The sequence below is a fragment of the Fundulus heteroclitus genome, unplaced genomic scaffold (assembly GCF_011125445.2).
Source record: "Fundulus heteroclitus isolate FHET01 unplaced genomic scaffold, MU-UCD_Fhet_4.1 scaffold_82, whole genome shotgun sequence".
NCBI lineage: Eukaryota > Metazoa > Chordata > Actinopteri > Cyprinodontiformes > Fundulidae > Fundulus > Fundulus heteroclitus.
The window spans coordinates 1,077,224-1,102,949 of record NW_023397274.1 but is presented as its reverse complement, the minus strand read 5'-3'; the positions used below and the strand labels follow the sequence as shown (position 1 = coordinate 1,102,949).

Here is a 25,726-nt window from a genome sequence, read left to right as displayed (position 1 = left end):
ACTGCCTGTGGTTTCAGGGCAGAACGATGTTGCTGATGATAGGTGCAGTTTTAGGCTGAGGAAATCTGGACCACATAGAAAGAGGCACCTTTATGCATGTAGATATTTACGCCTATATACTCAGACATGAGAATTTTTTAATTCTTAAATTTTTAAAAAGTGTTCCAAGCGCTTTAAAGTAAAACAGAATGATAACGTAGACGTGAAGAACTGCAACCGTTCAAAAACGATAGAAGTGGTAGGATTTATTTCTTCATTGTTGTAAATCACAGAGTTTCTGCATGGCATTTAAAAAAAAAAAGTATTGTTCAATTTCAGTTCTTAAATTATCTTGAATATGTCGAGAATATTTGTCATACATCTTAAATTTGCTCATCGCTTTCTTCTTCTGATTGTATTTTTCTCTTTTATTGTAAGAGATGCCCTGGCAGCAATCAGTCATTCCCCCGCGTTGTAGTTTAGAATCAGAATCAAAGTCAGGTTTATTTGCCAGCTACGTGTACACAGAAGAGGAATTTGACTCTGGATTGTACAATGCTCACAACATGCTTACAGGTTCAACAGTACGATAACGCGACAGTAAGTTTATTCAGGGTGTTATTATGATGTTATGATACTGTAAGACTTATGATGCAGTCAGAGGGAATCTGACAGCCGACATTTAGTCTTTGAAACAAAACCACCAAAGAAACGTGCTGACGAAGCTCACCTGTTATTGTGTGATCCACAACCTGGTCCTTTAGGATATTTTAAAAAGCACAGATTTCCAAAGTTGGCCAAAAGCTGCTGTTATCATACTCACTATAAAGGCTTGAGGGGAAAAGCCTCAACCTAACCTGGAGACATCGTTAATGTTCAACTGATAAAGTTACAGAATTATTATTGTTATTATTTTGTAAATTATAAGTCTCAAACTCTCCTAGAAATTACATAATGGTCTGAAGTAAACTTGTCGGAAATCAACAAGAATACGCCAAAGACACATTGTTAATGATTGCTATGTACCCAACACTAAGTGGAAGCATTTTTTTTACCCAAATCTTGAAAGAAAAGTTGTTTGTTTTGATAATTTCTCTCTGTGTTTTTATTTATTTATTTGTTTTTTGCCATTTATCGTTTAGTGTTGAACCAGCTGCCTTTGCCTTCCCCCCTTCCGGCCACCACTGCTAAGAGCCTGCTCTACAATGGAAGGATCTCCGACGAGGTCAGCAGCCTGTTGGTGTGTCGAGACGAGAATCTGGTGACTCAGCTGGCACACAGCCTTAACCAGGTCTCCACTGAACACATGTAAGCGCCGTTCTCCCGTTTCTTGAGTTGCAAAAAGAATGAACGACTCCTGTCTATCAGATTAAGAAAACATGAGGTCATGAAGAAAAGTGATTGCGTTTAAATGACGCGGGATGGTCTTTGGTTTTTTTTTGTTTTTTTCAGAGAGTTGAAGGACAACCTGGGAAATGATGAACCTGAGGGTGACATGCCAATACTTCTTCAAACTCTGCTGTCCAGGAACCCCAGGATCTTCAGGGACAAAAGTATGCTAACTCATCAGAAGGTGTTGCGTGCTGGATAATGGACACTAAGACACAGATGGCTTAAGCCGGGCATACACCGTACGAGTTTTTGCCCTTTTCGGGACGATTCTTCAGTCGTATAAGAATATTTTGGATCGGGCCGAGTTTCAGCTTGATCGTGCGTCCTGCGTCGTGTAGTGCACAGGGGGGTAACGAGGGGCGATTAGCCTCTCACGACCACCTCCTGATCAGGAAACGGACGGTCGGTTGAAAATCAGACATGTTTGAAATTGAACGTGGTTTTTGAACGTATAGTGTGAGCAGTCACACTGCAAAAAGGGAACTAAAAGTAACTAAAATTTTCTTGAAAGGAGTGCATTTATCCTTGATTTAAGCAGGTAAATAGGATGATCTGCCAACGAAATAAGATTTATGCACTTAAAATAGGAACAACTCATCTCCATCATCTTATTTCAAGTGCAGTATATCTAATTATCTTATTTTAGGGGTCAAAATACTCATTCCATTGGCAAATAATCTTATTTACCTGCTCAAATCATAGACAAACACACTGATTTCAAGAATTTTTTACTTAGTTTTAGTTCTGTTTTTGCAGTGGAGGTCGCATAAGAGCGTCGGGCCGCACAGTCTAAGAACATACATCATGAGCGGTGACCTTTTAAACCGTGCGGTTTCGTCGTACAGTTTGAGCTGCATATGAGTACCACGACTGAAAATATCATACAGTGTATGCCCGGCATTATTCTATGGTTAATTGTTTTGTTACATGTGGACTAATGATAATACATTTTTTAAATGAATTGTCCTTTTAGCGCTCGTTCGTACAAAGTACTCTCTCCTTTAAGGAGTTGGTATTAACTAACCAATACTTAAAGAGCAGCTTCTTGGGCAGGTTTCTGGGGTACTGCTAATTAAACAAACTTAAGATCTCTTCTTTCATGATCTACGCTGTTAGCTAGTATTACGAAACAGTAAAGTAAATCAGGAGTGTGCGTTATTGAGCTGGATAATTGGCCAAGCAAGGTTATGAGAAGTGTAGTTTGGTAACCTCTAATGGAGCTAAGGTTGTTAGAAGGTGTTAAATATATAGATACATATCCATTAATCCCTTTTCTTGGAAAATATATATTAAAAAAGTCAACAAAAGTCGCCAAGAAGCCGGTAAAAACTCCAAGATGCCACTCTTTGCTGCAGCTGTCTAACCCTCCCCCTATCAGCTTTTCTAACTGCGTGTGGTGGCACAGTTGGGAAGCATTTGTTTGTCCCAGTTCCAGTCGTTTTGAGGTTTTAAAAGAGTATTTGCTCAGATCTGTCTGACTTGAACGGCACGTTCTCTTGTCTTTCCCATTTTTTGGAGTGACTCAGAGAATTTAGCTTCGTTTCATGTCGTGTTTATAACTGTAGAAAAAAAAAATCATGGATCAAAAGCTGTTTAACCATTCGATAAGCTAAAAAAGTCTAAATTACAGAAATGCTTCGGTTACATTTATTTTAGACTAATAGGGGTGCCACTGACTGACATTAGGGATATCTTTAAAAACACAATTTTCCTTAAAAACTAAGGGCTGATATTAAAAGGGTGGCTTTTCCTACATTTTAATGTCATGGGAAAATGCTACTGCAGTACACATCTTAACTAGGGGGGGATAATAACCAGGGGCAGGATGGTGCCTGTTGCCTGAAAACACAAACATCCACATAGCAAAGAAGTGTAGAGTCAGTTTACAGAGAACCTTTCTTGCCAAACAAAATAGCAAAAAAAAAAAATACTCTGTTACTCGGAGTTATAACACAGCGCTGTTAGTTAAACCATGGTAGAGGATACTCACACTCATTAATAGTTACACCATAGCTATAGTTTTCATAATTATTGTTTGCGTAAAGCAGTGAAAAGAGATTGAAGCCTTGTGTGTACACACTGCAGGCAAAATGTAAACCACTCTTGTTTGAAGATGGGAATAATTTTTTTTTACCCCCTAAATACATCTATGAGAGGATCTTTGATTATTTCCTTACCCTATGGATTCTGAAGCGCTGGACAATGATGGTTAGTACTGTTGCCTTGGTTTGAATCCTGACCTGGGGTCTTTATGAATGGAGTTTACATGCTTTCCCCGTGCATTTGTGAGTCTTTGTGTTGTGGATGAATAGATGGATAAATCCTTATGTGACCAAAGAGTTAAACCCATAAGCTTTTAGTTACTGTCGTGTTCTTAAAGATCACATAGAGTTGACTTTGTTGAGTTTTATATTGAACATATTTCCAGCGAAGCTTCTGAGCTGATGGGTTTAGTTTAGCTAAGGAATCACGTGTCGTACTCAAACGTTCCACTCCTCCCCGTCCGGCCATTTTTGTAGTACGCTGGGGGACAGTGTAATAAATTGTGTGGGTTAATACACACAAAAAAAAAAAAAAAAAAAGAAGAGTATTTTCACTTATTCACTTGTAGCTTCGGCATCCTTGAGCTTGGACTACAAAAGTCACAGGGAAAAATTAAAATGTCACATTTGAGAAATGGGTAAGCTGGAAGTCCACGACCTTGTTTAACAGCTCTGCAGCAAATACAGTGACGTTGTTGTTCAAAAGACGCAATACAGAACTGAACAGCTTAAAAAAAACATGACCCAAAATCATCAAATATAAAGAAGCAGCACCTGGACAGACTACCTTCTAATTTTCTCTATTCCAAGTACACAAAAAAATTTAATTAATGGCGAAAAAAGTTGATTTTTATATGATATGTCCCCTTTAAGCTGTTTTTTTGTTTTTTAATAACCACATGCTTTTTATGTTATAGGTGTGCTACAGCAACCATTAATACAGCAGTACAAGATTTCGCAGAACCAAGTTCATGGAAGTCCAGCATCCAACTATCAGCAAAGCCCGTCTGGGTAAAGTTCGGCTGCCTTTACTGTCAGATGATAACGATGCAGAGGCCCCCAGGACATTCACTAAAGTTACTCTCCATCTTTCACAGATGCTTCACATCCCCACAGTGTGGCTCGGCTACTCAGTTTGTACCCCAGCAGAACAGCCCCATACCTAGCCCCTATACCCCACAGAGTCCTGCAGACTACATTCAGTACAATCCACCCAGTTACTCTCATCAGACCCAACAAGGTGAGTACGAAGCTTAATCGAGAGAAAAGTTGCAGCTTAACCCTGGCTTGCAATGGTGAGAAAATTAAGCTGCAAGTTAAACTAAGTGGCATGTTGCATATTGCCGAAATATGCTATGCCACTCTCTTCAATAGTTGGACTAAAGCTCAATGTATCAAAACTTAAATCATGTGTATGCAACATGCTGTACTGTTTAACCTGTTAGACAGAAAAATAGGCCTCTGAACAGAATGAGACGAGTTTGGGCTTCATCAAGCAAAAGATTAGGAAAATTGGAAGCCAAAGTGTCTTTTTCTGATCGATGAATGCGTCTTATCTTGGCGTTACACTGCTACAAAAACAAGTTGTAACTATGGGAGGGGGAGTTACTAGCGATTTTCAGTATCAGTGGTGTATTTGACAACAAAGTCAGTGGAGACACAGAGATTTAAGAAGCTATTTTAAAGGAAACTGTTTTCCATAACAGGTTTAAAACATGTCTGATGTTTTTTTTTTTAGGCAGCGAGCGAGCGGGAGAGAACAAGACAGTTAGCGGATAACAGGAAGGCTGGATAGAGTACTGTCAAAGGGGCTTTTTATCCGTTTGAGCCTCTATTTTCAATCAAATGTGCTGGATTTGAAAATGTTGGCAACAATTTGGAAATCTCTAGTTAATACACAAGGAGACTGCTGCTTTAATAACAGTAGCCGTTTTAATCGCTAATATATTAGTAGCTTACATTTTGCAATAGCAACTGGTCTCATACTAGGTGATACCTCTCCAGTTAATCACTGCTCCCAACAGAAGGTCGAGATAAAAACATTTTGATCGCTGTCATTCTAGTAAGTTGTTACAGAGCAATAAGAATTGGCTGAAATTGGTATTGGCAAGTTTACAAAATGAAGATCGGAAATGGGTCACAAAGTTCTGGTAAGTGATTAAGTTCTAGACATTTAGCTGTCGTTTACCTCACTTCCTTCCTGAGGTGAAGCTTTTTTTTTTCCAAGTAAGATTTAAAGGATATAGCTACAGGTTTAACTCCTCCCGGGCAATAGGTGGCGCACTCACACTCGTCCGCTTTCGTTCCAACCTTGAGTTTTACTGTTAGCCAGCCGGTTGCCAGGTCCGCAGGTTGGCGTTTGCAAACATTTAATTTGCCTATTTAGAAGCACTGAGCTATATTATACACTGGAGTGCTGATTTTGCCGAAAAACTGAAGTCACTGGCCGCCATCTTGCTACTCCCTACTCTCACAGAATCCCATAGGATTTGGTTGCAACAACAAGCAGTTTTCTGGCTGTGTGAAAATGTTTCACAGGTAATTGTACAGTCAGTGAATGTACTAACACTATCAACTACTAGGAAATTAGGTGCTGAAATATTTTGCATGTTATTCATATTAAATATGTATATATAAGTATGTGTATGTGTATGTATGTATATATATATATGTATACATTTATGGAAATATATGTTTTTGTATATTGTTATTTATATATTTATAAATGTTACATATATATTTAAATAAATACAATGCTAAATATTTCAGTACATGACTTTCTCAGTACTTGATAGTTTTAGAACATAGCATAAAAGTAAATGGCATTTGACATTTTAAAAGTTTTAAGCCCCCCCCTGAACATGAGAAAAGCCTCGTTATTCGATGCTGTAGCGCACAAATTCCCTAGTTACTGTGTGAAAATAGGGAGTACCAATATGGCGGCTGGTGGCTTCAAAGCGACTCGTTCTAACAGCGGGCTATTAGCACTCCAGTGTATTATATAGATCAATGTTTAGAAGGAAAGGGGCAACCTCCGTGAGGCTTCTGAGCTCCTTTGTTTCCTAAGTTGGCACCAACGCTGAAAAGCTTGACTGAGATTCACCCTCACTTTGCTGTTTTTTGGTCCGCTTGAATCTGAGAAACGCAGCGCAGAGAAGAAGCCATTTCTCAGCACTATCATGGAGCTGCTACGATCTGGCAACCCCTGAGCTCTGCCTCATGTGACTTCAACCTACTATTCCTATTGGTGCAGAATCCTTTTGGCATGGTAACCAGAATTAAATATTTCTAAATATTGCACCTGTCAAAATGTATACAATTATTTATATACTATATGTTTATGTTTCAGTACAATTAATACTTTAATTCCGCACCACTCTCGGCGTTCTGTGGATGTTTTATTTTTGAAAAATGTATCGTTTTGTCAAAATAGTTTTGTAGCTATGGCCTTTAACCCTTTAATATAACTGTTTGTAAAAGCTGTACTGGACTTGGTACAGGAAATAAACAACCCTAAACTTTCTCTGCAGCCGTAACTTGGAAAAACTCTCAAAAGGCCCTTTAAGAGCTGCCAGTGCTTTCATATATAACCAGTAGACAACTCCTGGTAGGTGTGTCAACACCTGGCATTAACATACATCTTGAGTGATCAAGTTTTCGATACCGGTGTAGGTACCAGATCGACTCGGGGCGGGGTCTGCGCTTCTCGAAGACGTCAACATATGGCAACTCATCTCAAACACACTACATTGCGCCCGCAGTCTCCATTTACAAATCAATTTTATTTTGTTAATTTATGGTTATTTATTTTCCCGTAAATTAGTCAAGGCATGAAAACTTTTAAGATCATTTTACAATGTAATTTTGCAGGATCAAAGTTACAACCTTAGATAGATTTCATTCCTCCAATTTTTTTTAAGTTGTGAAGGGAAACTAAACCATAAACTCATTTCATTTTTAATAAAAGTCAGCAGCCAAATTAAATTTTATCACGGCATTCATCACTTTAAAATCAAAACGTTCATTCCTCCTTTTTGTACTGATGTTGTTCTTTCTGATCACATTTTTTTTATTATTCCAGATGAGATTGTGATGAATTTGATTATTTTTTTATTGTGGTATTTGGTACATTGTTCAAGCTTTTGAGAAAAAAGAAACCGCTAAATTAACTTAACAAAATTGATTCGTTACAAATGCAGACCGCGGGCTCAATGTAGTTTGTTTGACTGGCGTTGCCAAAAGGTGACGTCATCGGGAGGCGCATGGACAATGGCGAATTTCTTCGTAAAATTGTCCATTTACAAACGCAATCCCGCTCTCAAATAAAACCTACACCCCGCTATAATTACTTTAGTAAGTTGTCCAGACCAATTTCAATATTTTGCGCAATTGAGCAAACGTTAAACCAACGTTGTATAGTGACGTCATCAGAAGGGGCAGGACCCGAGTCACTCTGGTACCTACACCGGAACACTCAAGACACTGTGCGGATTATCGTGAGACGATGTCAGCTGAGCAACACACATGACATCAACAAATCTGCTTTCTCACTCTGTTCAATCGCAGCAAGCAGGAATGCATAAAAAAAAGTCAAATACTTTTAAAAGTAACCCATATTCAACCAAACTTTGCCGTCATTAGGGTTTGCACACTTTTGAGTGTCAAGTAAATGAGCTGACGCTGTCAGTAAATATGAGGCTTTTGGTTAATCAAATAAACAGTTACAGCCTCCAGCGAGTAGACGAGGCTGCCTTTTTATTTACGAAAATGAGGAAATTAACCAGGAGTTGTAATTTTGCTTTCTGTTTTAGTCGTCGGTGGTGTGAGAACAATCCTCGACAACAAAGTCTCTGAGCAGCTGTCGAGTAATTCTTCCAACCATAACACGAAACCCGCCTTGGACGAGGACTACTTGAACGTGGCTCAACGGCTGGGAAATGAGGTAACGCATGAAAAAAAAAAAAAAACTGGTTATTTGGTCCTGGACACAGGCAGACATTTATGGCTGAAACGAATGATAAAAACGTCTTGTGTTTCTGCAGGGGAATGACGCTTCCATAAAAGCCGCCGTGTTTTCTGTATGTGAAGAGAGTGCAAAAAGTATGCTCCCTCGCTTTTAGTCCCATAATATTTAGTTGAAACGGTCAATTTCTTCTTTTTTTTTTAATCCTTTTTACAATGGTTAAATATTTGTTGTCCTTATATTTGTCCTCTGCAGACACCAGGCCTCCTCTGATCATGCAGTCGCCTCCGCTTGACGCGCCGCAAGGTGCCGCCCCTGACCTGCTCCTCTCCGACCGTAAAAAGAAGCCGAGGGAAAGGTGCAAAGAAGAAAACGACAACATGGACAAAAACGTCTTTTACGACATAGTTAGCTCTCCGTCGAAGGACTCCGCCAGATTGACTTTAAAGCTGTCCCGGGTGAAGGTCCAGGACGTGGGCCGCTCCGAAGAGCTCCTCCCGACCTCGCCCGTGGACTCGGATCACGACGCGGTTGTTTTGAACCACGACGTTCAGTCGTCCAGTTCCCCTCAAGACTTTTCGCTCAAGCCCGAGGCCGAGGTGCACGCGAACTGTCAACAAGCTGCTGAGCAGCCAAACGCCAGGGAGACGGGCGTCATCAGCGGAGTTGTGTTTGATGACTCGGAGATTGACGCACTTGCTGAGATTGAAAGGATAGAATCGGCCAACGAGAGAGAGCGATGCTCTAAAGAGGTCCAAGATAAAGGTGAGATTTTTATTTATTTATTTATTTTGGCTGTATCTTGACCTTTTCACATTTTTTCACGTTACAACCACAGAGTTCTGTATATTCTGCTGGAATCCTGTGTTGGTCTGAAATGAAATGAAATGAAATACATTTTCAGACAATTTTCTGATAGTTGGGCATATTTAGGTGTATTCAGCTGCCTTTAAATAATATCTTTAAAATCTGTTTACTTCAGAAGTTACACGTCGGGCTTTTCCACACAAGTGTTTTCGGTGCTGGTTCTAGAGTCTATTCTTAAATGGGTCTGGGTAAACAAACAACTAATTTCTTTTCCACATCCTTATAAGCGTCTCATCCAATCAGGGGGAGGGGTCCTCTCCCTGTTTTAGTCTGTTTTTGTAAACGATCATAGTTCATGGCGACAGTTTAACACAAATCACGTTATTTGGCTCTGAGTCCCTACAAACAGGTGCTCTAATATTGGCATTTTAATGTATGAATTCTGCTTTAAACAACCAGCGGTGTTTGTGATGCTTCTAGTTCCTCTGTTGTACAGTGGGCTAGGTCTGTGTCTTTGACCACGGTTCAAATCCCGGTTGCGTCAGGAAGGGCACCCGGTTTAAAACCTCTGCCAAGTCTGTGGTTACGAGTTAAAATGACTTGCTGTGGCGATCCCAGGATCGGGGAGCAGATGAATGGTCTCACTGTGTTTGTGATTATCCTGATCAGCTTATTTTGCATCTGTACCATCAGTGTTAAACCAAACGTTTAGAGAAAGCCTCTTGAACACCATCTGATGATAATAAAAGACGAGTAGTGTGGCGCATCGACCTAAACGCCTTGACAGGTGATTTCAAACTAAACGGTGGACATAAGAGACGGCCTATTTGACTTATTCTAAGGTTAATCGGAAAATTAATATTTAGGTCTCAGCGATAAATAGATTTAGTCGATTAATTCGAATTTACAATTTTTATAGATTTTATTTTTTGGAAAAATCTGGATTTGATTTTCCAAATGCACTCACTGGGCTTCCATGAAGACACTAGCATGGAATGCTGCATATATGTTTAGTAAAATATATTATAAAGAGGAAACTTTTTTTTTTAACATAATACGAGACGCTTTAATTTACTCATTTACTTCTTTTTTTTAAGTTAGTTTGAAGTTACAAGTGAAGCTTGTTTTTAGCTCATTTAGTAAAACCACTAGCAGAAAACATTTTGTTATATTTTCATTGTTTACAGTGGCAGGGCCGCCATCTTGTTTTACCAGCATGTTTCACAGCTTATATTTAGCTGCGCTTCGAATTCAGGTCAGCTTCCAGTTGAAATACTTAAAAGAAAAGCATGTGTTTAAAATTATTTCTTTAATTAGTTTAAATGACATCAAAAGTAGGAAAAAAATCAAATAATTGGGTTTGGTATAACAAAATTGGAGATTTTATTTTTAAGCCTTATCAATAAGCCCTATTATAGTTGTAGCGTCATGTTTTTACTGTTTTTATGTTGTGGATTTGACAGATTAAAAAACAAAACTGAGCTCCAGAGATTTAAACGTGGTTCTCACGTTTTGGTTGGCCGTTATTCCCCGTGAGCCTGCCGCTAGCTGCTGTCCAAAGCGGTTCTGTCCTCAAATCGTACGCCACTGTTTAATTCAGAGAAGCGGCTAAGATCCCCATGATAACTGGAGGAGCTGCAGAGCTCCACAGCTCAGGTGGGAGAATCTCTTCTCATTCTAATTAAATTTTAGAGAAGCAAGAAGTTATTGTGGAATTAATGGCTAAAGAAGTCTTTTCCACAAGCCATGTAGGGGATTAGGCAAACTGGTCAGATGAGATCTAAATTTAACTTTTTTTTTTTTTTTGCAAATATATACCTATATCCAAATTGCTATGTGTCGAGGAAAACTAACACTGCACATCACCCTAAACACACCATCGCCACGGGGAAACATGGTGGTGGCAGTGCCATGCTGTGGGGATGCTTTCAGTCAGCTGGGACATGGAAGTGGATCATGGTTGATGGTAAAATGTTTGCAGCTAAATACCGGGCAGTCCTGGTGGAAAACATGCTGTAGACTGTAGACTGCAGAGGACTTGTGGCTGGGAGGCCTTTCTGCAGTAGATGTATGTATTATGTTGGTTGCTGGTCTTTGGTACAGTGGTTTAGTTCTCGGGACCGGCAGTCAAGAGGTCGTAGGCTCACAACCCGGTGTGGCAAGTTTAGACAATTAAGCTTACTTTTTCACCCCCATAGTATATATATATATATTAAAACGTGCGTCTTCATCCAGTCAACTGCTGTTTTTGTATCAGCCGCCATTTTGAGTTACCATGGCGACTTCATGAACAAAAAACATGCAAAATCACATTTTCTCCCTTTTTTGAGGCACTTTTTCAGCACCGGGTGAGTACCATCACCCGGTGATACTGAACACAACCATGTTAGCGGCTAACGGTTAGCATGTTGCTAACCGGAAGTAGCTCTAGGAAGGTCCTACCAACTTCTGCTTGACAGAGTATGTATTTCCTTTACAGAGAAAGCTCCACTACAAATTTGGGCCACATCGGATAAAGCACGTCTATTTTATGAGATGTCAAACATCAATTTTTTACCCCTTTTTTGCCTCTGCTACATGCTGCAGACATGCTCCACAGACACCAAAATCACATAATCCACAATTCGACGCTCACTGCGGGGGCTGTGATAAACGTAGGAATATGATATTCGCAATGGTAACTCTTACGGTTAGCACGATAGGCAACACGAGGCAGGCGCCTTCTTAAATTTCTTCAGAAATTTTCTAGTATTGGTCAATTGGTCCATAGCCACTTGTGGCTCTTTAGACCATCCACTGTGTGTGGCACGTAAAGGTAATTTAAAAAGTGCTAGCTTTAGCTGTTGTTCTGAGGTGTTTTCAGCAACAAAGAAATCTGTAGTAGGTATAGAAATAAGCTATTTTGTTTTGATGAGTCTTGCTGCTTTTGTGGCTCTGAACAAATTTTGTTTAGGGTCACCAAATGGCTCTTGGGGTTGTAAAGGTTGCTGACCCATGGTCTAGTCCAAGTCCAGGCCCACATCCAATATAGAAATTTTTGGTAGGATTTGAAAATTGATGTTAAGAAATACTATCCGACTGAGCTGAACCTATTTTACAAAGAATAATAGGCCAAAATGTCAGTTTCTGGATTTACAAAGCTTCCACACAGAAATGCCCAAAAGATCCAGAGAGGCTAAACACAAATTAATTCTGTTATTTTCTGATTTCTGTTTCTATACATTTTTAAAACCAGTTTGTCATTTTCCATCCACTTTACAGTTAAGAGCTACTTTGTTCTGATCTGTCACATGAAATCTAAATTCATTCATTTTGTGGTTGCAGCGTGGCAACATCTAGAAAAGTTCAAGGAGCATTTTAACTGTTGCAAGGCCTTAAAACAAGTTGTTGTGTTTTTTTCTTTGCAGACAAGCCTCTAAAGAAACGGAAACAAGACACATACCCTCAGGAACCCGGAGTTGAGACAAGCGAATGCCCATCTGTACACGGAGGCAGCAGCATCAGCAGACCAGCACCCAAGAACTCGAGTGCTGCGAGTAACGGTGCCAGTCGGCCTGCCTTGATGGTCAGTATTGATCTGAAGCAAGCTGGGAGAGTAATAGGACAGCCTGTAGTTGTCTTGGAACAGCAGCCGTTGTGTGAAGATCACTTACGTCTCTTTAAGACAAGTGCGGATACTGAAAACAGACCTGAGATCATCAAAAAGGTTCCTGACACCCCTCAGATGTCTGGTTCTGATGGACATATAGAAACCAATACACAGAAGCAAGAAAACCGGTGTGAATCAAAACACTCTCCCGACAGCAAACCTGACAGCGACAAGGGAAACTCAGAGGACAGACGTTTGGAAATAACGAGGCTTAAGCATGACAGGCACTTTAGCTTGCAGCACAAAGAGGAAAAGAACAACAGCAGTCAGCGATCCCAAGTCAACAGACCCGAAACGCCAAAGTCCACGAACAACATGGACCGCAACTCAAGACGCGAAGAACAGAAAGGCAGGAATAAAGACAAGGTGAAGGACAGGAGCAGACAGAGAGACAAGGATGGAGACAAAGAAAAGCTCAGAGATCGAGAAAAATCCAGAGATGGAAGCAAAAATGAAGACAAGGACCAGGACAGAGTCAAAGACAAACCTAGAGACAAGGTCAGAGATAGACAAAAGAACAGAGAAAAAGAGGAATCCATCGAGGTGGAAAAACACGAGGACAAAGACCAGGACAGAGTCAAAAACAAACTTGGAGACAAAGTCAGAGACAGAGAAAAGAACAAAGAAAAAGAGGACTCCATAGAGGTGGAAAAAGACGAAGACAAGGACCAGGACAGAGTCAAAGACAAACCTAGAGACAAGGTCAGAGATAGACAAAAGAACAGAGAAAAAGAGGAATCCATAGAGGTGGAAAAAGACGAAGACAAAGACCAGGGCAGAGCGAAAAGCAAACTTGGAGACAAAGTCCGAGATAGAGAAAAGAACAGAGAAAAAGAGGAATCCACAGAGGTGGAAAAAGACGAAGACAAAGACCAGGACAGAGTCAAAAGCAAATTTGGAGACAAAGTCAGAGATAGAGAGAAGAACAGAGAAAAAGAGGAATCCATAGAGGTGGAAAAAGATGAAGACAAAGACCAGGACAGAGTCAAAAGCAAACCTGGAGATAGAGACAAATGGAGAGATGGAGAAAAACCCAAAGAAAGAGAAAGCCCCAGAGAAAAAGACAAGCCCAGAGAAAGAGACAAAGATGCGGTCAAAGACCAGGGGAGACCTAAGAGCAAAATTAGAGATAGAGACAAAGATGGAGAAAAAGTCAGAGAAAGAGACAAATCCATTACCGTAGACAAAGATGAAGACAAAGATGCTGAAGGAGCAATGGACAAAGTTAGAGATAAAGACAAAGTCAGAGACAGAGAAAAAAAACGAGAAAGAGACAAAGTTCGGGAAAGAAACAGAGATGAAGGCAAAGACCAAGAGAAAGTCAAAGACAAACTTAGAGACAGAGAAAAAGTCAGAGACAGAGAAAAACCCAGAGAAAGGGACAAATCCATAGATGTGGACAAAGATGGAGGCAAAGACGTTAACAGAGTAAAAGAGAAGGTCAGAGACCGAGACAAAATCAAAGACAGAGAAAAACCTAGAGAAAGAGACAAAGATCGGGAGAAAGACAGAGATATGGATAGAAACAGAGACAAAGACATGGACAGTGAACAAGACAGTAAGAGAGACAAAGATAGAGACAAAGGTAAAGACAAAGAACGGAACAGAGATAGAGAGAAAGGCAGAGAGAAGAACAGGAAGCACAAGACGCCGGCTGAAGGAGAAGCTAACAGAAACCTGCCTGAGGCGCAAACTAAAGCTGGGAGCCCTAAACCGAAGCAAGACGAAGGCAGAAAATCAGCCGAGCTCAAAGATCGGCAGAGAACGTCCTCTTCCAGCCTTCAGACCAACCTCAAGGACCACCGGATAAGCGGCGACAGCAGCCAGCCTGCAAACAAACGGCAGGGCTCTGAGATGAAGACCGCCGAATTCCCGTCGTTCCTGCTTGGCGGCAACTCAGGAAGTCTCAAGAACTTTGTGATTCCTAAATTGAAGCGAGACGGAAAAGAAGGAGCGGGAAAAGATCTCAAAAGCAAGCTGTTGGAAAGCTGGAGTGAACCATTGGTGCGGCTGGAGCGGGTGTCGCTGGTAGAGAACTTGAACAGAAGAACTAAACCTGTTGTTGTGGTTAAAAGACTCAACATAGAAGACATCAAGAGGATCATTAAGGAAACCAAGAATGCACAAAGATCCAAATCCAGACACTGGTCCTCCTTTGACAACGCAGACAGAGGTAGGAGCCGTATTTAAAGGTATATAGCCACGTAATATGCTTATAAAAAAGACCAAAAAACGTTTGATCATGATAAAATAAAGTTATATACACCAAGCGCCCATCCTGATAATGTTTTGAGGGTCCTTTTTGTGGATAAAAATACCCCCAGTACCGGGCACGATAAACAGATGTGGCGCCATCTAGTGACAGTATCGCAGAACTAGCATAACGCCGATTTGCTTAATTATTTCATATTATTTATTTCAGTGAATTTCTCTAATGTGAGATCAATAAAGACTATCTTATCTTAATTACGAAAACAGTATTAAATGATGCTGGACTGAGCCTGACTCTGCAATGCCTCGCAGTGAAGCGGCAGCTCGGGGTGATCGAAGACCAACTATTATTACTTGAATAAACCGATCTACAGCAGCTTTAAGGGCTTCATATCAGAACATTTACTTACGTCAATCAACTCTTTTAGCAGGTTTAGCGTCCGCTTCAGTGAACACCAACGTTCATACTGTATTCCCAACAACATTCCAGTCTTTTCCCTCTTGGAATCATATTTGTTTGCCATTTTTTTCACTGGATCTTGGACCATTTTTTATTGTTTGGTTGATGCTAATAGCCGTTAGCCGGCTCCTTGTTTAATCCCTTGCTGGGCATACGCAGTGACGTACTTCCTCTGTTATTAAAAATAAACATGAAAGGCTTTATTTTCTAACAAACTGAGCAAAAACAAAGCGTAAAATGCAAAAATAACAACTAATACGCCAGTGGGAGGTGATGCTCTTTTGTAAAAACGGGAAAGGAGACAGGCATCGCTCAAAAGATTATCAAACAATGCAATAGGAGTATCAATTCAGAAATATTTTTTGAATTCAGTCCAGTAGGGCTGTGCGATTTTTGCCAAATGTCAAAACTACAATTTTTTTTTATAACCAAATTTGCGATTTTAATTCGATTTCCCTGTGAATTAATTACAGGAAACAATCATGCCCTATAGACATACATGTTTGGAGACAAGGTCTATTTAGAACTTGAAATTAACATTTTTTTTTTATTGAGCGGGATATTTTTATTCAAAAGAATAGATTGTTGAGTAAGTGTCAAGTCCAGATAATAAACAAAGTTAGTAAAAAAAAACTGTTTTACTAGTACTTAATTAAATGGCAAAATTCCTGAATTTTTCTGGTAACTAAGCAATAATTTAATAAACTCTGATCCAACCGATAAACTGAAATTATATCACTGATCTCTAATTGACCCGGACGATAATTCAATGACAATAGATATTGATCGATAAACGTGTGGTGCGATTGAAAAAAAAAAGGGTTAATAAAAAGTTAAATAGAAGAACAGTTTTCCTTCCTTTTGCATTGTAGGCTATGGTGTAGGTTAATACTACAGTCATTACATTCTCCCAACCAATCACAAATGCAGACCCTGGAATGCTCCGCCCCCTTCAGAGAGTTCAGAGAGCACACATTCTGTATTCTTGTAGCTGGGAAGTTGCTTTGGTAGTGGGTTGAGTTGGAATTCAGTGTTCTTTATCTAAAAATAGGTCGTTGAGCAACAGCCTAAAATGGCCAGGACTGCACTTTAATATATGTTTTAATTGTTTTGATATTTATTGACATCGACCAATATGATTTCTATTTTATCAATATGATTTTTTTCTATATCGTCCAGCCCTAATCCCTAATAGGTAAAAAAAAACTAACAAAAGTATGTCAAGTTTATTTATGAAGCACTTTTCAGTAACAAGATGATTCAAAGTGCCATAGTCGTGTGTTTACGAATATTGCGTGCACTTGGAAGAAAGAATACTTCTTGAGAAGATAAAACTGCAAATAATACTGAAATGAAATGAACAAATATCTATAACATATTAGCTGTGTTATTAAATACTTCATCAGTTAAATGTTGAACGCTCTCTTGTCCTGAGTCCACTGTCACAAACCTTACGGTTGGGTGAAAAAGTGCTTACTCGTAGCCCGCTTGCATTGATCACCCTGCTAGCTGCAACGTTCTCTTCCTTCCCGTGCGACGGTAAACCCACTTTAAGCGTATTTCCGCCACCCGAAGGGCTGGAGATGGAAGAACGTGCCGTTAAATGTTACGTGACCAAAAATAGCATGCCTCTGCGATTTGGAAATTGTGCTTCTTTTAAAATCGTGATCATAATGCAAATGCAATTTGGTGAATTACACTGCAAAAATGGATCTAAAAATAAGTAAAACGTTCCTAAAATGTGTGTTTTTCTCCTAGATTTGAGCAGGTGAATAATATCTGCCAATGGAATAAGTATTTCGACCCCCAAAATAAGATAATTAGACATCCTGCACTTGAAATAAGAAGATTGTTCCTATTTTAAGTGCAAAAAATCTTATTCCACTGGCAGATCATCTTATTTACCTGCTGAAATCAAGGACAGATACACTCATTTTAAGAAAATATTAATCATTTTTGGTTCCGTTTTTGCAGTAAACCGTTTCTGTCTTGTTCTGGAGACGTTTTGGATCGTTGTCCCATTATGATCCCGTACATGTGGTGCTTTCCCATATATTCATGATTTGTAGCGTTTGTTACTGGGATGTAGTTTGATAATGGTGTTCCCTGTGAAAGTAACAGATATTGTATGAATGTTGTTAGGGGACCCTGTACATTGTACAAAAAAAAAAAAAAAAAAAAACTGTGAAAAATTACACAAAAAAATTTGTTTTTGTAAAATTCACTATCTTAATGATGATTCTGTTTATTAAGAGAAATGTTTATTCACATTTTTAACAACAAAATTAAAAGAAAAGCAGCAAAATGCTGGCTATTGAGGCCTATCGGGGTAAGAGCATTTATTCTAATGAGATCAAAGCTTAATCTGTCTTTTGTTTACAGAGAGAGCAAATAAGCGAAAGCACAGTATGATCAGTAAGAGGTCCAAATACGCTGAGGAGGCAGATGACACGGATGAGACAGAGGATGACGAAGAAGAGTCTGCGTCTGAAGATGAGTGTGAGTATTGGATGCCAAAGTCTGTCAACATGTGCTCACACCTTCCTATAGACGTATGTGCAAACTGCAGTGCTGTCCCCAGCTTTGAAGGACAACGTAGGCACATTTAAAACAAAGCAAGAGCTGGAAATCTTTTAATCTTTGTCTCTGTTGGTGTTTTAGCTCCAAGAAAGAGGAAAAAGAAAGACCACGACAAGGCGTGGAAGTTCGAAAAGAAGTCCGGCTCTAAGGACCACCGGCGAAGTGGAGGTTTCCACAACTCTCGGCGGGGTCATCGGGATTGGAGCGGCAGCGACGACTCAGATTCAGGCTCCCCTCCACCGAACCTGAACGACGGTGACACCTTTCTTACATTAAACAGAATGAAAGATCTGCAGATCCGGTCAACTGTCTTTATTTTATCACCCTTCTTGACGTTAAGTGCGTGAAAATATGGAAATAATAGAGAAAAAAAAAACTTCAGATCGATTTGAAAGATTTGTGTTAATAGATAGTAAACGTCCCTCAAAGTGGTAAAATATATTATCGGGATTCATCATTTGAATGCATGGCCACATAAATATCCCCAATCCATCCTATACTGCTTGCAAACAGTCCTCTACAAATGTGATATCAGCACTGCAAAAAGGGAACTCAAGGTAAGTAAAAGGTTCTTGAATGAGTGTATTTTTCCTTGATTTGAGCAGGTAAATACGACTATTTGCCAATGGAATAAGATTTTTTCACTTAAAATAAGAACAATTCATCTCCATCCTCTTATTTCAAGTGCAGGATGTGAAATTATCTTATTTTAGGGGTAAAAAATACCCATCACATTGGCAAATAGTCTTATTTAGCTGTTCAAATCAAGGAAAAATACTCGTTTTAAGAAACTTTTGCTTACTTTTTAGTTCCCTTTTTGCAGTGAGACAGATTAATATTGCCATGACGCAGTTTATTAATAACCTATATAATTTGAATGTGGATGTGATCTTTGTTTGGGCCAGTCGTCACTAAAATAGCCTCCTAAAAATAAGTACAATTTTCTTTAATTAATTAATGTATTGGCCCTTGATTTGAGCAGGTAAATAGGATTTTTTTGCCAATGGGATGAGTATTTTTACCCCTAAAATAAGTCAATTGGATATGCTGCACTTGAAATAAGATGATGGAGATGAATTGTTCCTATTTTAAGTGTAAAAATCTTATTCCACTGGCAAATAATGTTATTTACCTGCTCAAATCAAAGAAAAATACTCTAATTTCAAGCAATATTTTCTTATTTTTAGTTCTATTTTTGCTGTGTATGCACAAATGTTCATACGCAAAGGTCACACGTAGTAATCTTTAATCTGATTTATGTTTAGAGGTGGTTGCAGTCCATTTTAATTAAATTCTGACACTTATGAGGTGTTTTTTATTTTTTTTTTAACTTGTGGCTCATAAATTAAAGGCGTTCGTTTTTCTTTTTATTTTTTTCACCTAGTTGTCCGAAAAATGAAGAAACAGAAAAGCAGGATGGCGTACGATTCCAAGCTGACGACAGAGGGTATCCGTTTCGTTACTCGTGTTTTTTTTGTTTTCTTTTGCTGTTTTTTTTACAATAATACATTTATGTTTACTAATTGTTTACAAAAAAACTTACAGAGAAGATGGACTCCTCCACATATAAGAGGTTTGTAACCCACGTGGACAACATTCTTGAGAGCGTCGAGGACGTGGACGTCACCGCAGCAGGTACGCAGGACGCCTTGCTCCGTTTGCAAGCTGACCGGCGCCTCTTATAAGAGTGTGGAGCTGAGAAATGTATTTTGTTTCCACAAACAGAAGATGATGAGATACCTCAGGAGCTGTTGCTCGGAAAGCAGCAATTAAACGAGCTCGGCAGCGACTCCGCCAAGATCAAAGCAATGGGCATCTTTAACAAGGTAAATAGAGCCTGTTCTTGCAGCGTGGCTACGCCGAGGCTTACCACTTGTTTTCCGCTGTTAAAAAAGAAAAAACATCAACGCTAAACGAGTCGTTTTTGGTTCACAGTTCTCTTGTAGTAAACTGGTGAAAGTGATGAACATATTGGAGAAGAACATTCAGGACAGCGTCACACTTTCCACCTTGATGAGTCACGTAAGTAGCGTCAATAAGCGCTTCGCAAGTTGATAGCGGTCCTTTTTTTTGCACAACGATCCTCTTGCGCTGAATCTCCAGGATAACGACTCGATGGACGAGGAGCGTCTGTGGCGTGACCTGATCATGGAGCGAGTGATCAAGTCCGCAGACGCCTGTCTGACGGCGCTCAACATAATGACGTCCCCGCACATGCCCAAGGCTGTCTACATAGAGGACGTGATCGAGAGGGTGCTGCAGTTCACCAAGTTCCACCTGCAAAACACGCTGTACCCTCAGTACGACCGCTCCTACAGAGCAGATCGCCTCGGAGGTCAGCAGCAGCAGCAGCAGCAGCGTTCTCTTTTTATATGCTTTACAGTTTGTTGAGTCAGTAGTGTACCAGCTATTGGACAGTGTTTAGGATCCCATTATAGAGGGCTCTGAGAAAGTGTTTGACCTCTGCAGATTTTTTTCTGTGTTGTTTTTGTTTCCCCCCTTGCACTTGGATGTTTCAGATTATCAAACAGATTTTCATATCAGACTAAGGTAACCAGAGCAAATTCAGGATGATTTCAGTAATTACAGATAAGAAGTGATGCAAACCAGCGTGGCACTTTGTGAAGATATAATGTTCAATTCACACTTGTGCTTAAGCATAACTTTTCATTTAAAACAAATCCATCTATCCATCCATTTGTTCATCCATCCATCATCTATCCATCCACCCATCCATCCATCCATCCATCCATCCATCCATCCTCCTGTCTATCCATCCGTCTATCCACCCACCCATCATCTATCCATCCATCTATCCTCTCGTCCGTCTGTCTATCCATCCATCCATCCATCTATCCTCTCGTCCGTCTGTCTATCCATCCATCCATCCATCCATCCATCCATCCATCCATCCATCCATCATCTATCCTTCCATCCATTTTGCCACCCATCCTTCCGTCCATCGATCCATCCTCTTGTATATCCATCCATCTGTCTGTCTATCCATCCATCCATCCATCCTCTATCCATTCATCCATCCTCCCGTCCCTCCATCCATCCTGTCTATCCATCCAGATTCTATCCATTCATCATCTATCCATGCACCCATCCTCCCGTCCATCCATCCATCCATCTGTCTGTCTATCCATCCATCCTCTATCCTTCCATCCATTCAGCCACCCATCCATCCATCCATCCATCATCTATCCTTCCATCCATTTTGCCACCCATCCTTCCGTCCATCGATCCATCCTCCTGTATATCCATCCATCATCCATCCATCCATTCAGCCACCCATCCATCCATCCATCCATCCATCCATCCATCCATCCATCCATCCATCCATCCATCCATCCATCCATCCATCCATCCATCCATCTGTCTGTCTATCCATCCATCATCCATCCATCCATTCAGCCACCCCATCCATCCATCCATCCATCCATCCATCCATCCATCCATCCATCCATCCATCCATCCATCCATCCATCTGTCTGTCTATCCATCCATCATACATCCATCCATCCTCTACCCATTCATCCATCCTCCTGTCTATCCAGAATCTATCCATTCATCCATCCATCCATCCATCCATCCATCCATCCATCCATCCATCCATCCATCCATCCATCCATCATCTATCCATCCATCCATCCATCCATCCATCCATCCATCCATCCATCCATCCATCCATCCACCCAGTCTGCAGTTTTTGTAGGTTTTGAAAAGCAGTTTTAAAACCTGATCTTAATCGGAGGTTTTCCAGGGAACCTTTGGATTTATACTAGTTCTGAAGACAAAATTTTGAGAACAGTTTTGGGATTTGTTGATGAAAGATTTGTAGGAACCCAGAAATACACATGCAAGGCGTTGTTTAAGTCACACGAGTTATTGTTGAAAGCCTCACAAATTCGCTCATATTCCAGCTGTTCTCTGTAATCAGCTCCTACTTAATGTCTACCGTTGCCATCCAGGTGCATCACACACTTCAAAGTCCAAGAGAACCAAATCTTCTGGCCACAAACAGAAAGTGGTCGTCGCGCTCTACAACAAAGTTTGCGATATAATCAGCGCCATCTCAGAGCTCCTTGAAATCCAGCTGCTCACCGACACCACAATTCTCCAGGTGTGATTTGGAGTCTTCCCGTCTGTCATGGCCTCGTGTCACATTTTACCGGTTAGCTCTTTCATCCCTGACTGCTTTCTGCCTTCGATGTTTCAGGTGTCGAGCCTTGGAATTACGCCTTTCTTTGTGGAGAATGTCAATGAACTGCAGTTATGTGCCATCTCCATTGTGACGGCATGTAAGTTGACTCTCAACGGGTCTGCAATAAATCTGTGTTTTTTTTTTTGTTTTAGCTGAACAATTGTTACGTCTCTGCAGGTTTTCTCTCGCTACGAGAAGCACAGGCAGCTCATCCTTGAAGAGATTTTCACGTCTCTCGCCAGACTTCCCACAAGTAAACGTGGTCTCAGGAATTTTAGGTTAGCGCGATGATAAAAAATTTAACATAGTGGCCACTTGGATGCTTTGTAAGCCTCGATTTCACAATGTTTTTCTGTTGTTGTTTTTTTTAGGTTAAACACCAGTGATTCAGACGGACCCCCGCTGTACATCCAGATGGTCTCGGCTCTCGTTCTTCAACTCATTCAGTGCGTCGTCAATTTTCCGTCTGCAAAAGAGACAGACGAGGAACCTAAAAAGAAGGTAGCCACAAAGAAGCAACCCTGGTTGGTTTGCAGTTTCTTGCCGAACGGCGGACTCGACTCAGGAGTTGGTTCACATATCGGGTTGTGTTTCCCAGGTGGATAAGGATGTCCTCATAAGCAACTCTTATGAAACCGCCATGAGGACGGGACAGAACTTTCTCTCTGTGTTTCTCAAGAAGTAAGGCATTCATTTCTGCTTTAACTCTAGAACCTTAAAAAAAAAAATCTCCCTGCTCTCAAATCTTTGCACTTGACAACCCCAGACGACACTCTTTATGCTAACTCTGCCCACTCTGTACGCTTCAGTATTAATATATGGTGGCTGCAAAACTATATATACCCCTTGAACCGTATCCTGTTAAGTCACACTGCAGCTACACACTGGTATGCATTTTATTGGCAGTTTATGCAATAAAACTAAAATAATATGGGTCTTAATTTTGAATTGGAAGGGAAAAAAAACAAGAGAGGTCAAACAAGCAAGCCTCTGTTATAAGAAAAAGCGACAAGAGACCAAACTTTTTGGCTCGCCTGTAGAAATGTGTCACAGAAGCTAATTCTGCGCCTCACCCTGAACACACTTACCTGACTCTAGCCAAATGGATTTCGCTCCGCCTAGCTCCACTCATCCATCTAGGACAGATTCATAATAATGTCCTTCTTTGAAGGCTGGGTCTTATCAAAAATCCTTGCATATGATTGGATAAGCCACTTGTCTGTCATCTTTATGGACGTGCTATTTCAACCACTCACACCGAAGCTAACCCGTGACGCTGATGAGAGCGACGCAGGAAAAAACAAAACTTTTTTTTTTAAATGTGTTTGCGGCTCTAGTGGCACGTGTTTTATTGACAGTGAGCTGACAGGAAGAGGGGGGAAGACAGGCGGCAAAGCACCGCAGGTCGGAGTCGATCCCGGGCCGACCGCGTCGAGGACTAAAGGCCTCCTAACATGGTTCGCGCTAACCGCTCCGCCACGGGGCGCGCCCCGAAAAACAAAACTTGCCAAATCCGGTCGGGAGAAGGGCGAAAACATGGTTTCCACCAACAAAAGCCTTCAGAGCCGTTCTCTGATGTTCTTTTAATGAAACAATATTAGGTAGATTGGACAACATGGAAGAAATAGCAGCATCAATGTTAACGCTTGCTTCCTCGATGCGAGCCGCCATTGTTGTCTGAATCAAAACAGTCTCACGTCATGGTCGCTTCTCCACTACGTCACATCTATGAAACTCCAGCCCTGCGTCCTGATTGGCTGGACAATAAAATTGGTTGGAGAAATCACTCTCTATGGGAGATGTCCCAGATGGATGTGAGTGAAGCTAGGCGGAGCGACATCCATATGGCTAGGGTCAGGTTAGGGGTAATCTGGCTCCTGGAATAAAATGCCGCGCATGATGTTCTGTCATTATCAGCATTTCCAGCTGGCAACTCCAGCCTTTAGGACAGGGAAGCAGGTCAGAGTTGATGGGAAGACGGATGGAGCTTAATACGGGGCAGTCCTGCAGGAAAACGTTTTAGAAGCTGCAAAAGACTTACGAACAGGGCGGAGGCTGCACCTTCTAGCAAGGCTAGTCCTCAGCAAATAGTCACAGTTGCAATGGAAGCGTTTAGACTAAAGTATATTCATGTGAACCACCTGTAAAAATCCAGCTATTCTTGCTTCGGTTTTTCTACAAAGCAAAATTTTTCCATTCTCGTTTAGCTTTTTTTTTTTAAAACCATCACCTTCTTTCAACTTCACAGCAATGTCACGTTTTGTGTTTGTCTATCAAATTTATCCCCAAAGGAAATACATTAAAGTTTGTGATTGTCAAGTGTCAAAAAGCCTCAAGGGGTGTGAATACTTTTGCCACCCGGTGTTCAAAAAATCTGTCTCTCTGCGTCAGATGTGGCAGTAAACAGGGGGAAGACGACTACAGGCCTCTTTTTGAGAACTTTGTCCACGACCTGCTGTCCGCTGTCAACAAACCCGAGTGGCCAGCTGCTGAGCTGCTGCTCAGTTTTACTGGGCAGACTGCTGGTGAGTAGCAGGCGTCGCTCCGAAATTACCCTCACACAGCAACCCGCCTTCTTGTATAAGTGATTTATTATTTTTTTGTTCACTCCGGCACTTTTCCGACGTGTTTCCCACTCTAGGTCCACCAGTTCAGTAACAAGCAGACAGAAATGGCGCTCAGGGTGGCATCGCTCGACTACCTCGGCACCGTCGCCTCCAGCTTGCGTAAAGACTCTCTCTCCTGCAAGATGGACCAAAGAACCATCGATCGCATTCTTAAGGAGGTGGACTACACAATTAGAGGATTAAAGGATTAATACAAACAGAGTAACAGACAAACTGAAATGTTTCGGTCCGCTCATGGTGTTTTTTTTTTCTCTCCCTTCAGGTTCCTGGCAGTGATGAGGTACAGCAGCTCCAAAAGGCCTTGCTGGACTTCCTGGATGAAAACATTGATGCAGATCCATCTTTGTGGTGAGCTTTTAAGTATTCGTACACACGGTCCTCTATCAACGAATGCTCCAGTTGGGTCAATCACACAATTAGTCAGAGCGTTCATGTCTGTATAGCAGATTTATCACAACGTGCTTTCACAGAAGCTAAAACAACCAACCCTCAGCAAACACCAAAAATTACAAAAGTCAATACCATGATGGTTTTTAGACAAATTGAACAAAATGTCATATTAGATGTATGCACTGCAAAAAAGGGAACTAAAAGTAAGCAAATTTTTTCTTGAAATTAGTGTATTTGCCCTTGGTCTGAACAGGCAAGTTTAAATGATCTGCTAATAGAGTAAGATTCTTGCACTTAAAAGGAACAACTCATCGCAGTCATCTTATTTCAAGTGCAGTATATCTAATTATCTTATATTAGGGGTCAAAATACGCATTCCATTGGTCATAATCTTATATACTTGCTTAATTAAGGACAAA

The 25,726-nt window shown here is 40.7% G+C and overlaps 1 protein-coding gene and 1 long non-coding RNA gene across 2 annotated transcripts in view; both read left to right on the top strand.

Moving 5' to 3' along the window:
• The window catches only part of LOC105930806 (nipped-B-like protein B), a 57,360-nt gene that overhangs the window by 1,771 nt on the left and 29,863 nt on the right, over window positions 1-25,726 (top strand). Inside the window, exons 3-18 of the mRNA XM_036134470.1 lie at window positions 1,122-1,287; window positions 1,432-1,532; window positions 4,331-4,424; window positions 4,511-4,653; window positions 8,225-8,355; window positions 8,456-8,513; window positions 8,632-9,141; window positions 12,591-15,005; window positions 17,886-18,002; window positions 18,165-18,338; window positions 19,468-19,530; window positions 19,629-19,718; window positions 19,809-19,909; window positions 20,019-20,105; window positions 20,187-20,418; window positions 22,058-22,209. Coding sequence (XP_035990363.1) covers window positions 1,122-1,287; window positions 1,432-1,532; window positions 4,331-4,424; window positions 4,511-4,653; window positions 8,225-8,355; window positions 8,456-8,513; window positions 8,632-9,141; window positions 12,591-15,005; window positions 17,886-18,002; window positions 18,165-18,338; window positions 19,468-19,530; window positions 19,629-19,718; window positions 19,809-19,909; window positions 20,019-20,105; window positions 20,187-20,418; window positions 22,058-22,209 — 4,634 coding nt within the window. The remainder of the gene's footprint in view (window positions 1-1,121; window positions 1,288-1,431; window positions 1,533-4,330; window positions 4,425-4,510; window positions 4,654-8,224; window positions 8,356-8,455; window positions 8,514-8,631; window positions 9,142-12,590; window positions 15,006-17,885; window positions 18,003-18,164; window positions 18,339-19,467; window positions 19,531-19,628; window positions 19,719-19,808; window positions 19,910-20,018; window positions 20,106-20,186; window positions 20,419-22,057; window positions 22,210-25,726) is intronic.
• LOC118562193 lies at window positions 24,797-25,267 on the top strand. The gene is made up of 3 exons (XR_004930505.1): window positions 24,797-24,815; window positions 24,932-25,075; window positions 25,180-25,267. It is a non-coding gene; the product is annotated as an uncharacterized LOC118562193 (long non-coding RNA).